This window comes from Epinephelus moara, chromosome 5, assembly GCF_006386435.1.
Source record: "Epinephelus moara isolate mb chromosome 5, YSFRI_EMoa_1.0, whole genome shotgun sequence".
NCBI lineage: Eukaryota > Metazoa > Chordata > Actinopteri > Perciformes > Serranidae > Epinephelus > Epinephelus moara.
The window spans coordinates 38,705,114-38,719,161 of record NC_065510.1 but is presented as its reverse complement, the minus strand read 5'-3'; the positions used below and the strand labels follow the sequence as shown (position 1 = coordinate 38,719,161).

Sequence of the window (14,048 nt, the reverse complement as noted above, 5' to 3'; positions counted from 1 at the left end):
CAGATTTAGTCACGTGAAAGTGAGCTGCCAATACTTGCATAGTAGAAAAAATATTAAAGCTTTGTTGAGCCTCATAGCCTCAATTCACAGCTGATTAAACCAAATAAGTCATGCTGAGATTAAATCTCTGCTCCCTCAGGGTCGGTGAAATTGATGATGAAGCATCAACAGACATGAAAATTCCCTGATACGATATGACAAGCCTTGAATCAGCATTCACCCTAGCTGAGCAATGACTCTGCCCTCACTCTCTGTGTAATTCCAGTCAGAGGAATTAGGTGGGGTTAGCCTTGGGGCACTGCATGGACACTCCTAGACAAGCATTGTGTCGTCTGTCTGCTCCCCATGCATCTGAGGTTAAAGCTGCACTCCTTACCTACACATGTTACCACTCAGATTTTTCACAAAGCTATGCAGGCACAGGGAACAGTACAGCATATATCTGTACATGTGTAATACAAGCCTGTAGCTGGGACTGTCCTTGGCATTTGCCACAGATGACTTATGTCTTCTACCTGTCCAGTTTGTTGTATGATTCCAGCAGCAGGAAGGAAGCTGGGAGGGGGCAGCAAAGATTCCCTGACTTGTTGACCTCTGTCAGCAGGCACAGTGTTGGTGAATACCGCCAACATATGGAGGAACACCTGCACCCATACAAATCATATCAAAGGTATCCCAGTGCTGTGTGATACATGTTATCCTAGGTAAATATGTCTTCAGGTCAGTGTGGGTGAAATCAGAAGTGAAACAACTATAGGCCTATAGTTTGTCAGGTTGCCTGTTTGGTTTCCGTAGCCTTTGCTTTGCAAGAATGAATGCCCTAGAGCTGTTTTGCACATAATAAGAGGTGTGAAAAGTTAACATATGTATGTCCCTAAATAGATTACTGCACAAACACTGTTTAAACAAGCTAAAAATAATTGCCCTGTCATATCACACTCATGTTCAGAGTCAGATCTACAGTATTCATGTTTTAGATTTGTTTGTGCAGTGGCAATACTCCAGCAATTGTGCTTGCAGAATTACAAACCAGATCAAGAACTTTATTCCACATTTGTCAGTTTTTTGAATCTGTGGTATTTATAATAATCACACCACAAAGCAGTGTTTTTAAATGCATGATGTTAAGTAAATATATCTCTACGTCCCATAGCAGTACTACAATGTCTTTTTCAGTCCTCGGTAATGTCGGGAAACACACAAACTTTAATTGAATTAACAGTCTGTTGAGTTTCTACTGTTTGCAGAATGTACAGCTCCCAGGGAACAACATTTTAGCCAGCTGAATGTGGTCTTTCTCTGTTTCATTTGGGAACAGTGTGGACAGCAAGTCAAGGCAAGGCAATGGCCAGTCTCACCCACGGGTTGACAGAATAAGAAAAAAAGAAAAACTGAGTTCTCAGGTTTTAAATAAAAGGCACATTGTGAGGTGCCTGATCCGTCCTGAGACATATAGAGCTTGTAGAGGAACGCTGTATCTAGGCCAATGCCATTACCAGATGTGAGACAAGGGGGCCGACTTCCTGTGGTGCTTCTTCAAGAACTGTTCTTCCATTCAAACAACCTCAGCTACATGAAAAGAAACACACACGCTTAAATGAGTGCACACACAGTAAAAACAAACCAAGACCTCTTCAGAATCCTTTAAGACAACAGTTTTTATTTCTTTTATGAAAAGAAAGGTAAAGTTTGCTTTTACTTGTTACAAAACAGATATAATTTACAATACAGAAGATATGAAAAGTCTTCAGAAATACAAAAAGTTCACTACATGAATTACAGTACAAAAAAGCACACTACCACATTCATCAATTAAGGTCTGGAAAGACTGCACTTAAAAAAACACATATTCGTATAAAAAGACTGATGTCAAACTCATTTCATAATAACAAAAAATCAGTACCTCAAACTAAAACGGAAATATTCTGCTGACATGATGGATGGTGAAGGGAAGTATTGGAATAATTGCACTCATTCCACATGATTTAGCTTAAAAGTGCAGGCACATTCTTGCCCTTAAAAGTCCTGCAGCTGGATAATGGTGATTTACGACACCTACAACTTAATCTGAAATCTCTGACGTAATAATTTATTAGGCTTATACTTACAAGTGATGCAACTGCAGCTGATCTGGTTTTCCGTTAAAATATCACCATGTTATGGGGAAAAGGCCTTTTTTTGGTAACATCTGTCAGTTAATCACATTACATGTTGACATTTTGTTGTTGCAGTTTTCCTGCAGATGTCAGACTGACATTTGAAATAAAGTTGGACACCAAACCCCAACAACTTTCCATTTGGCATCAGATAAGTTAACCATCTGTCATTTCAAAACAGTCGGGGGATTTTAATGTTGCATCTCCCTCCCACAGCTATACCACAGCATTCTTCGCCGAGCTGTAAGAACAGTTAAGAGTGAGCGCCACCTCTCCCTTTCCTGTTATCTTTCAGTTTCCCTGTTACCCTCCCTGCATCACATACACAAATATGTGTGTGTGGGGGGGTCCATACGAATTTATCTGAACAAATCTAGCACACCATGGGCCTTCGAACCAGCGAAATCCAGGTGTCTGGAGATGAACAGATTACACATAGTTATGCACTTATAGAAGTGTTTGTGCTATATTTAAGGCACTTCAATAAGAAACTGAAAAAAAGGTCAAAGCCAACCACACTCATTCACCATCAACCCAGAAAAGGTTGCATTTACATTTTTTTTTTTCAGTCACGAGTCTTTGGGGTTTACAGAAGTTTCCTTCCAAGTTTAGACACAAACTACAGAACCACAAGAAAACTGAATCCAAGCTGCTTCTCTATTCATTGTGATATTTCAGTGCAAATTAGTTAAGGAGACTCATCACTAGCATCTACTCATAAAAGAGTCTGATTTCTTGTTCACATTTGAGTGGCATCTTTTTGTTTTGTAATCATCTCACAAAGTTCTGCACCACTTCTGACTCGTCAAGGTGAGACATTTGTCTAAACATGATTCTCTTGTGCCTTCGTAATATTTCATACAAACTCTGATTCTGGCTATGCTCCAAATTGGAGAATACCAGAACTGCTTCTTCTCCAAAGAAGATGTGCTACATGTCCTCTGTTCAGTGGGAAACCCATTCACACACGTATGGACTCAATCAATCAGTCTAAGTCCTTATGACTTGAAGAGTCTAGGGTAAAGGGCCTTAATAGGAGATGGGGTGATAACGTTTCCAGAGGAAATGGTCGTCTCTGGTCCCCCCTCTAGCTTCTGGGACGCCACCTCAGTTTTACTGAAACTGCACTCCAGGAATGGCATCCCAATCTTCTTCACCTGGCCATCTCTGGTCATCAGACAAGGCCGACAGAGCAGCCTGAGAATGGCTCTCCTCATGTCCTTACTGGTCAGAGTGTAGATGATGGGGTTGAGGAGTGAGTTGACCATAGCTACTCCTAGGAAGTAATCGGCCTTGTAAAGCAGGCGACAACTGCGGGTGGGGCAGAAAAAATCCAGGAGGAGGAGTACGAAGAGGGGCAGCCAACAGGCAATGAAGACGCCTACCACGATGGTGACCGTCTTGAGGAGGGCGATGTACTTCTGCGACTTCCTTGCTAAGCCTTTCCTCATGCTGCCTGACAGGCCCAGCCGCTGGCGCTGCGTGTTGGTGCGGACAATTCGAAACACTCTGACATAAAGGACAACGATGGCCAGGAGCACTGCGCTAAACACAGACACGCAGAAGAGGATGTAGCTCTTGGAATAAAGTGGGAGGACTGTTGAACACTGGTCCAGTCTGTGGATGCAGTTCCACCCCAAAATTGGGAGGACCCCCAGAAACCCTGCCAGGGCCCAGCTTGCACCAATCAGTGCCAACATCCGTCCCTTCTTTGCCCCGTGGTATGGCCTCATAGTCACCATAGTAACATGGCGTTCAATTGCAATGGCCAGCAAACTAATTATAGAGGCTGCCAGAGTGATGAAGACCCCTCCCTCCCTGAGGAACCATAGCAACGGAGTCAGTTTCAAAGTATTAGGTCCGGACATGATGATGTTGGCCATGTATGTAATCCCAGCCAGCAGATCGGATAGAGTCAGGTTGCCCAGCAGGTAATACATGGGCAGGTGGAACTTCTTGTTCCTCCATATGGCGATGAGAACCACAGCGTTCTCCAGGACGATGAGGAGACACACCACCAGGAACGCAATGCCTTCAGGTTTGAGTCCTTCGCGGTAGCGGTCTTTCTGCAGCTTGCCGGTGTAGTTGTAATGCTCCACAAGGACAGAAATGTCCTGGTACTCCCAGAAAAACTGCAAGTAGCCTGGAGAGGAGGGTGTGGGGGAGGTGGGGAGTATGGGTGTAGAGAAGGGAGTCCCTGCATGAGCAGAACTTGAAGCCTCCATGCTTTTTATTGCTTTTCTTCTATTCTGCTTACAGTTGGTGGCTATAAAGTCATATTTGTTGACATGTTTTTTGTTGCAGTCGGAGCTGTGAAGAATTTGTCCAAAGAAGATACACAAAAAAGATGTCTGAGCTCTTTCAGTTAAGGAAGGGATTATGAAGTTGATACAGTGTAATCCACAAGGATCCCCAGATGTTTTCTTTTCTGCCAGAAGATGGTGCTCTTGAGCTCCGCTTGTCCTGGTTTAGAGGGTCCAGACGCTGCAGGAAGGCATGAAAAAAGCATGAAAAATGATGGAAAGAGTGAATGCAGAATGGCTAAAAACTGAATTCACAATCCTTAATAGATTAACTTGAAATCAAACTCTTAAATTAAAGTTAACATTCATACATTTTCAAAGGACTAGGTTATGTCACACTGACATTTAAGACATTTAGCCACAAAAATGTAATGAGTCAAAACACATGAATCATAAATCCACAGACGCAAAGCATAGGCGTAGTTAAGTTGAATGCACATGTATATACATTTCCTGTAACGCTTGAGTGTAAATTGTGATGATAGGAAATTTAAATTACAGCATAAACCTCATGACATCCACTAAAACAGATGAGTGATTATTTCTTTTTGTGTTTGCAGGGTATGAATGTGATACTAAATACTGAAAGCACAGAGGGATCTTTTTAAGGTCAAACATTTAGTCCTTCCAGTCGTGTTTAAAGTGCATCAGTCACTGTAAGGTTGTTAGACAAGAACCATCACAACATGTGCACTTAATTTGGCACACATGTTGCTGCCCCCCCCCAGCCCCCACCCCAGCATCACCATTCCACTTTCACAGTATAGATGAGGTGTGTTTGAAGTCTTCCACCCACACATGCAAATACACTTAAACATCACGTCCACCGTCTGCAACATTTGCAAACTATGATCACAAATATGCTGAAGGTTGTGGTTGAATTATTTTAGCTTTCATTGTTAATGGTAAAAACAATCAGGGGTGATTAGAGTTGCATTCCTCTGAGTCTCTGTCGCGTGAGGGAATGTTTTTCTCGCCTCTTGAGTCATATGTTAACATTTAACAAATGGTCTAGAGACATAAACCCATTCAATCTGCTGCCAAGAATGTAGGAAATTAATATAATTTGTCCATGTTGGCCCAAAAGCTGAGCGTTGAGTCCCTCAATGGGAGAGAATGACCATGGAAAAAAATATGAATGAGATCATGAATGAATACCAGTATCTTAATGTCAGTTATCTACGAAGAGGTGTGACTGAGAGAATACATATGCTATAATCACAAGAATAAAAATTTGTGTTTATAATAATGACAAGACAAAAAAACATTTTTAAATCCTGACTGTTTTAAAACATTTTAAAATGAAACAAATTTTTTGGGTTTTTTTTTTTTTTTCACCATTGTTGCTTATAGTACAATCTCCTGTACGTTTTAGAAGTCTTTCTTTTCTTTGGGTGTTAACAGTGTCATAAAGCAAAAGATTAATTTAAACATTACAGTAATAAATCTTATTTCAAACAAATCACAAGCAATCCTTTGATTATTGACGAGATTATAATTGTGTTTCTCTCATCATTCTGTTCTGTTTAAACACAGCACAAATGCAATCGTATAAAAATGATCATGTGCCACACATTGCATCAGAATAAGAAAGAATCACAATGAAATTACCTTAAAAATTAATGTAGCGTTGCCCTTATCCTGCACTTCATCTGCTTTCCAGTGAGGAGAATCCAAACACGAGCACCAAATGACTCACAGTCAAACTGACAAGGCAGAGGGAGTGAAGTGAGACCTTAGTTGAAACATGCAACAGCTAAAGGGGGTTGGTCTTAACCCAAACTCTCTCACTCCCCCTCACATTTTCCCTCTCTTCCTCAAGCATTCTCTCTCTCTCACTCTTATGCATGCATTAACACACAGTTGTGTGCATGCAAACACATGTAGAAAAAAGATATGTCTCCTGGCCGCACACCATAAAATCTCTTCTTGATGATTGACAGATGAGGAGGAGCTGGAACAATCAAAATATTAAGATCTCAGTGAGGCCTGTCAGTGAAAGCAGCACCTCTGATTACACAGCCACAACTGTTGCAGCCGTGAGATTTGTTCACATTTCAGAATTCACAGTGTCATCGATCAGACTGATGGGTGATATACACTGTATCTTTCTGATATCGTCATGAAGGCTCATCTCTGTGTACAATGATACTACAATGACAGCAAGAGAAACTTGCTTACACAGGCCCCATCCTTAAAAATTCCCTAAAATCGGGTACATGTGATATCTACAAGGGCATAAAAAACAGGCCAAAAAAATTTGAGTATCATTCATTTCCTGCATTCTGATGAATTTCTATGCGCCAATTTGTGCCTTTTCTGCACAAATGTCTGCACTTTTGTTAAAATAAAAGTCTCTGCTACTTTCACATTTTTCTTGTGGGAGGGACAAATGCACACGTTCTAAATACTGAGGGCGACATGTCCCCTGCGTCCCCCCTGCAACCTACGCCTATGGGTATCTACATGCAATATACAGTGTGTGGACTACAAGAAGACAATCAGTCTGTGAGCAGGAAACATCTGCAAGACTGCAAAATTATCTGAAAGTGCATTGAGAAACATCAAATTATGAGTTATGGTGGCTACACAAACACCACTTTTCAATTTTCTAAAGAAATAAAAGGGAAATAACGGCTGCTATTGTGCTGGAAGAACCAGTTTTGATAAGCCACGGCTCAGTGACATTTCCCCAAACTCCCCAAGCCAGCTGAAATGTACACGCTAAGCTTTTGTTTTCCCCGACTTCCTCAGACTTTAGATTTATTGCTCCCACGATTATCCATTCTACCATCCCCTACTTATGCAGCCAGGGAAGTGGAGCGAATACGATTCACATGGTTTATGTTGCAATGATGGCATCCCAGTTCCCAGAGTCTGTCAGTGAAATTGCAGCATGCTTTGACATGCTTTGGCTGTTTACCTGCGAAGCCTCTGCTGTAGGGCGTGCGGCTGAAGGTTTATCAGGACAAAACAAAGCAGGGGAGAGGTGAACAGGATGCTGTATGAGCCTAGAATATAACTTTTATTAGTTTGTTTTTGTTTGTTTTGTTTCAAAGCCAGTGATTGATATGCTGACATGTTGACATGACATTTACCCCAAACACATCTGAAACAGCACTGACTTTTCTTTTGCTGTGACACCTATTTACTTTCTTTACCTACTGTCTTTTGACAGTTGGAAATCCTGCTCTTTATCCGGCTACTCCTGTGGTACATTACTTTGCAGTGTCTGACTATTCAAACAGAGTTTTCCTTCAACTAAACCTGTTTGCTGTGTGATTATTACCTGGTTTAGCTGAAGAATCCTCTGGCTCCTTTGTGCATGGCTGAGTGTGGACAATACACAAGCACATTTCTTTCTTTCTTTCCCTGCCATCACACTGCTTCTCCGACTCTCTCAGTCTCACATGGCAGTCCAATCACGTTAGTGTTTGTTTCTGCAAACCACAAGTACACTTCATTTGCAAGTTTCATACGTATCATATTACATTTTCTACACTGATATAGTATATAAGCTGACTTTGTCATCTGGATTGTGGATGGCGTGTTACTGGTTGTTTTTTAGCAAGTCTGTGTGCTGTGGCTCTTATTCCAGCAGCTTTTTAGGCACCAAATGCCAGTACTTTATAGTGGCTTATGGCTCTTTTTGCAGCTGCTTTTTATGCAACAAACATGGATGTTTTTTAGGAACCTGTCACTGTTTTTCCTGCAACTTTTTTAGCCCCCAAAATTGGGTATTTTTGGTGACCTGTGGCTACTTTTCCAGCAGCTTTTTAGGCACCAAACTGGGTGTTTTTAGGGATCTGTCACTTTTTTTCTAGCAGCTTTTTAGCCTCCAAAAGTAGTGGTTTTTAGTGACTTGTGGCTCTTTTCCAGCATCTTTTTAGGCACCAAATGGTAGGTGTTTTTTAGGGACCTGTCACTGTTATTCCAGCAGCTTTTTAACCCCCAAAAGTGGGTGTTTTCTTAGCGACCCATGGCTCTTTTTCTAGCGACTTTACAGCCCCCACACATGGGTGTTTTTTTTGCAACCTGTTGCTGTTTATCCAGTAGCTTTTTGGCCATCAATCTGGGTGTTTTTTAGGGGCCTGTTGCTATTTTTCTAGCAGCTTTTTGGCCTCCAAAAGTGCGTTTCTTTCTCCAGCTTATGACTCTTTTTCCAGCAGCTTTTTAGGAACCAAATTGGTGTTTTTTAGGGCCCTGTCACTGTTTTTCCAGCAGCTTTTTAGCCCCCCAAACTTGATTTTTTTTAGTGACCTGTGGCTCATTTTCTGGGAGTTTTTTAGACACCAAACGCAAGTATTTTTTAGTGACTCATGACTGTCTTTCCAGTGGCTTTTAAGGCACAGAACTTGGGTGTTTTTTAGGGACTTGTAGCTGTTTTTGCGACCTGTCTCTGTCTATCCAGCAGCTTTTTAGCCTCCAAACATGGGTGTTTTTTTAGTGACTCATCACTGCATTTCCTACTGGGACAGTGGCAAGAAATGTGACATCACTGTTTTTCCAGCAGGGATTGCACTGCCCAAAATGGGTATTTTAAGCCAAAACATGATCTTTTCCTAACCATAACTATGAGGTTTTGCCCAAAAGTGCCTAAATGTAACCATGCATTAACCACAGAGTTGTTGAAATGTAAAATTTCGAAGTATCTGCGACATAGCAACTTGCAAAATTAATGTATCAGTTGTTTGCAGAAATGTTCAATGCCAACATTTTGTCTGGTAACTGGGTTGCACATGGTCTTCATCCAGATTTTGTGTTTGTGTCTGACAGGGTCAAGTGCCTTCTTTTTAGGCTCCTGATAATGTCAGTTAAGTGAGTCTGCTGACATACTGACACACATCAGTGAATCAACAGATCAAACAGTCATAACACCCTCAGGCAAAATTATTAAAAAGGTGCTTGGGACGTTGTGTCAAAGCAGCAGTTGAAAAAGGATCATTTGGAGCTGTTGGCTGAAATAAAAACATGAACTTTTCCATCACAAAGGAAAACATGTACATGCATGTGTTTGAGAGGCTAGTAAAGGACTTGAAGTTGATTGGGTGAACTTTCTCTGCTGCTGTTAGCGTGTCTGTTTGTGTTTATAAATGTTACATGGCACTCCCTGCCGTCTGCACCGCTGTGTGTAGGAGGGGAACCCTATCAGGAGATCATTAAAGAGTAATATCCTGGCGGGGTGAGCGCAGAGGCCTCACATCAAAGCCTCAGAGAGAAACAGGGCTCTGACACTGAGGATGAGTAGTCTAACAGACGGACAGGACTCACACTACCCTGAACAGGAAGGAAAAGCAGTCCTCTTTCATCTCTTCTTCTTGATCATTTGTGTGTTACACAGTCTGGTCTGTTTTCCTGTTACTGTTTTGTCTCTCTTTTTATCACACTTTTCCTGTTTTTTGTCATTCCTCACTCACAGTTTTCACCCCTGTATTCAGTCTGTCTTTATGCTCCACTTTCTGTACAGCAACACCGGAAACACACTCCAGAAGGATTTCCCTCTCTGGTATTCTTAACGTTTGTTTTTGGCCACACACACCGCTGTGATGCTGACTGCTTTCAGCTGAGCCGGCTCCTCTTTGGGTGTGGATGTAATGTTGACCTTGATGGACCAGTTATGTGACCGACAGGACTTGTTTGCGGTGCACAAGGGGTTTATTTTTTGGTTGACCACAGCCAGCCCGCTGATTTGATTGTAACTGATGGAGTGATGTTATGATGGCTTCTCTTAGCTGGCAGCGCTGGCAGCTACAAATTTCAGCTGTAGTGTTAATATTTTTACAGCCTTGATATTTTTCAGCCTGTGTGGAAAACATCAAAAATATAAGAGTCTGAAATGCAGGACCACCTACAGTTTGAGAGTTGGAACTGTTATGGCATCTTTATTTTCTTCACTTTTGAGGGTGAATTTTGGCCTGCACATGAACCTGACCTGCACTTCCTCACAGCACAATAAAACTTTAAAATATCCCAGACATTATTTCACAGCTTCAACTTTTGCCTGTCAGACATCAGAAGGGTTGAGGTTTTGATTACCTAAGGGGCAAAGATATGAGTATGGCATATTGGGCTTCAAAACACCATCTAAATTGTCTTTGCCTGCCAAGTTCTCTCTAGTCCTCTTCCTCACCTCCTAATCACTTCAGGCTGGGGTCTCTCTAAGGCTATCGCACCACTGCCCCCCCCTGCAATCTATCACCACTCAGTCCTCAGTCCTAATCTACTGATAAGTCCCCAAAATCAGACTAGCCAGACCAGCTCTGTGACGATAAGCAAACATTCCTCACTGCTTGCGATTGTATCTCTTTTTGTCGTTTTTTTCCAACACACATACACAGCAGAAGCAGCAGGACTTTGGCCATCTCTTCTTTAACTTCATCCTCCCCTCTCCACATTTCCATATAGCCTCACTGAAGCGTGATGTTTACTTTCCAGTATGCGATCACTCGATGGGCTCATCGAGCTGCATTGCATGACCTAAGACAGTCAAACCCACTCATCAGTGTATTGTTTGTTTGGATTTTCCAGCCGACTTGCTGCGGTTTGGGGGCCACTCAAGGCCGATTTATGAGGATCTGTGTTCTTTTGAAGTGCTCGCAGGGCACGGTGGCTTCAGAAGGAGGGATGAGTTGGGGAATGAGTTCAGAGGAAAAGTCGAGGCAGGGAGGGAGGGGGAAATTGTGGGAAAGGGGTATAGGCGATCTGGTCTTCTTCTGAGGACAGTTGAGTGGTTGCTGGAGGAGTTGTAGTGAGGAGCAATGACTCATCACAATTAAGCTCCTTTCTCGCAGGAAATGACCCCTATTGCTCTAATTACAGTGATAACAGCAGATAACACCTTGGAGAAAGAGGCAGCAATGATTTTGTATTTACATCTGTTTTCTGTGTGTTGTTTTACACCATGCAGATGGCAGACATCTGAACCAGTCTGCAGGTTTCATGCAGCGGTTTCCTCCCTCTGCTGTAGGGGTGGTTCAGGTCACCCAGCAATCCAGCGGTGATCCGGTCTATTTCTCTTGGCTCGGCTGCGTCTCAGTGCCGAAGCTTTGTTGGGCGAGTGTGGCTGCAGTCTGGATGTGTTCACTCCAGCACTGGCAGGCTACAGGTCTAATGAGATCCAGATTTGAGAACTTTCTTGGTTTAGAGTGTGATACTGACACCCCTCTCGGCTCCACAGGTCTGTAACCGTCTCACTCAACCCTCAGGATGATGTGTTCATTCCTGTGATGGCAGACCTAACACACTCCGATCGAGGTTTTGTCCCTGAGGGTTTGTCCGTTGGAGACTTTGCATATGCTCACACTTTCACTCGTGTATACACACTCTCTACATGGAGGCATAAAAACTGACTTTGATGTAACTGCTCCGCCCTCAACCAAATATTTGACTCCATCAATACATGCTTAACATTCCACCCAAATGTATACATATAGATGAAGTTTTTTTTAGATAAACTTAAGATAAAAACAGTGAAAAATTAGCACTTTTCTAGGGTTAGTCCACTTTTCCTGACATGTTTTAAACCCAGAGGACTGGTGATCTGTCATGGAAGATTTGTCCTTACAGCAGAGGTGTGGATGCCCTCATATGACTTGTACTTCAGTCCCAAATTTGTTGATTTTAAACTCGACTTGGCAAAATCAAAAAATGACTTGCAACTCAGCTTGGACATCAGTGATTCCTGTCTCCATATAGACTTGAGCCTTTGGACCTGGAAATACATGATACCTTAACCCAAGCAAATTTGAGTAGATAAAGTTATAGGCATTTTTCCAATATCAGATGAGTGAAATACAACAAGACAGGACAGGAACACACAACATATATTCTGTTGTGGTACTGATTACTAGTGCTGACTTGCAAAATAAGACTTGGTCCCACCTCTGCCTTTAAGTATTTATACAAAAAAAGAACATTATATTTACAAAATGTGCTCAGTTAACCATGTACTGTAGATTGTTTGAATTAAGCTATGTTAAATGATCTGAATGACAAATCTCTATAACTTTAATAAACATAAATCCATAATTGTGCCCACAACTTACATTTCATATCTACTTTTTAGGTATATATATTCCTATTAAACTTATGATATGATACTTTCCCCCCTATATTATGTCACATGACTGCATTCACATTAACTTTAGGCATGTTTTTACAAACACACTCGGAGTGACCCTGATGAAGCTGAAATGTGCTGGTCTTATCATAAAGTTGTAGTGTACCGTAAGTGTTGCGCGAGTTTTGACTTCTTCAGACTTTTTCCTTCTCCACCTTGGAAGTGGGTGAAGTTGTGCCAGAAATCCCTACTCTGCAAAAACACATGAACACACACGAATTCTGCCCTCATGGATCTCTCTAGAGACATGATGGTAATCAGAGGAGATGGGCGGACAAAGACATTACAACCGCACGGCAGCCATACGGATCCCTGCGGGACGCTCACTCAGGGATTCTGTTGCTTGAACGATTCCTGCTCTGTTTCTTTTTGGCCTCTTGAAATTCCATCTTGCTCTCTGTTCTTGCAGAAAAAAAAGAGAGTGGGAGAAGCACAAACCAGTAAGAATGTAAATGAATGCCAGATCTCCGAGTTATGGCCCCTTTTTGCATCCCGGGATAATTTGTAAAAACGTGCAGCCAAGACGCTGATATGGTGAGAGTGAGGAGAAGGGCACGAGACAAGCTCAGGCCTGAAACCGTTTACTCTACTTTTCCTTTTTCCTTTTTCATCTTTTTAGCCTCCCTTCTCATTTTCCACATTTGACCTCTACTCACTTTCTTTCTCAGTAACCCTCTCATGTTTCCATTCAGAAGGTGTTTTATAAAGAGAAGGGTGAAACGGGCAGGGTACCAGCTCAGTCAACCAGACCGTAAGGTTAGCGTGACTGGAAGTGATTTGGAATGAAATCTGGTTTCCCCTTTTTGTTTAAATCTTAAAGAGCATACCACTCAAGAAATTGCTGACCTCAGCTGAACAATTAGCCTCTCACATCTCCTTCAAGTGACGCAAGTGGCATCAATGGTTCAAAGAGTGGTATGATACAGTCTGCCCAGTGTTGTCAAGAATGTAAAAGAATGAGTTGAAGGAGGGTCAGCTGGTGCCACTTCAAACAGATTACTCTCATGTCTGTGTGTATGGAGCCAGGACCAGGAGACTTGAGACTGAAAGCAGGGGTGTTACTGTGCCTGGCTGCTGGTCGCTAAGAAACACTGTTTAATTTATGTGTACGAATTAATCAAACAAGACAAAATATATTAGAGAGCTTTATTGGTGATGGTAGGCAGTGACATGGACTCAGTCACATGACTTGGACTCAAGCCATAATATTTATGACTTTAAACTCAACTTGACAAAATCAAAAAAAGACTCAACTTAGACTTTAAAACTAATGACTTGTGACTTCACTAGGACTTGAGCCTTTTGACTTGAAAATACTTGATACCTTCCCCCAAGCCCAAAGATGAAAAAGTATGTTATTAAAAAGTGTGCCATGAATTAATGAATTATTTCCTGAATCAACTTACATAAACACTATTCATTCCCAGCAAGCTGACACTTAATTTCCAAGATTCATCAGCGTCCTATCAA

At 41.9% G+C, this 14,048-nt stretch overlaps 2 protein-coding genes across 2 annotated transcripts in view; one reads left to right on the top strand and one right to left on the bottom strand.

Annotated features, from left to right (window-relative positions):
- Window positions 1–14,048, top strand: part of LOC126390053 (heme oxygenase-like) — a 160,006-nt gene that overhangs the window by 42,196 nt on the left and 103,762 nt on the right. The gene's annotated exons all lie outside the window — the stretch shown is intronic.
- On the bottom strand, window positions 1,641–6,206 carry s1pr5b (sphingosine-1-phosphate receptor 5b). The gene is made up of 2 exons (XM_050044135.1): window positions 6,071–6,206; window positions 1,641–4,640 (listed from the first exon to the last, which is right to left on the bottom strand). Exon 2 carries the CDS (start codon window positions 4,379–4,381, stop codon window positions 3,155–3,157), a length of 1,227 nt encoding a protein of 408 aa, XP_049900092.1. The 5' UTR covers window positions 4,382–4,640; window positions 6,071–6,206; the 3' UTR covers window positions 1,641–3,154.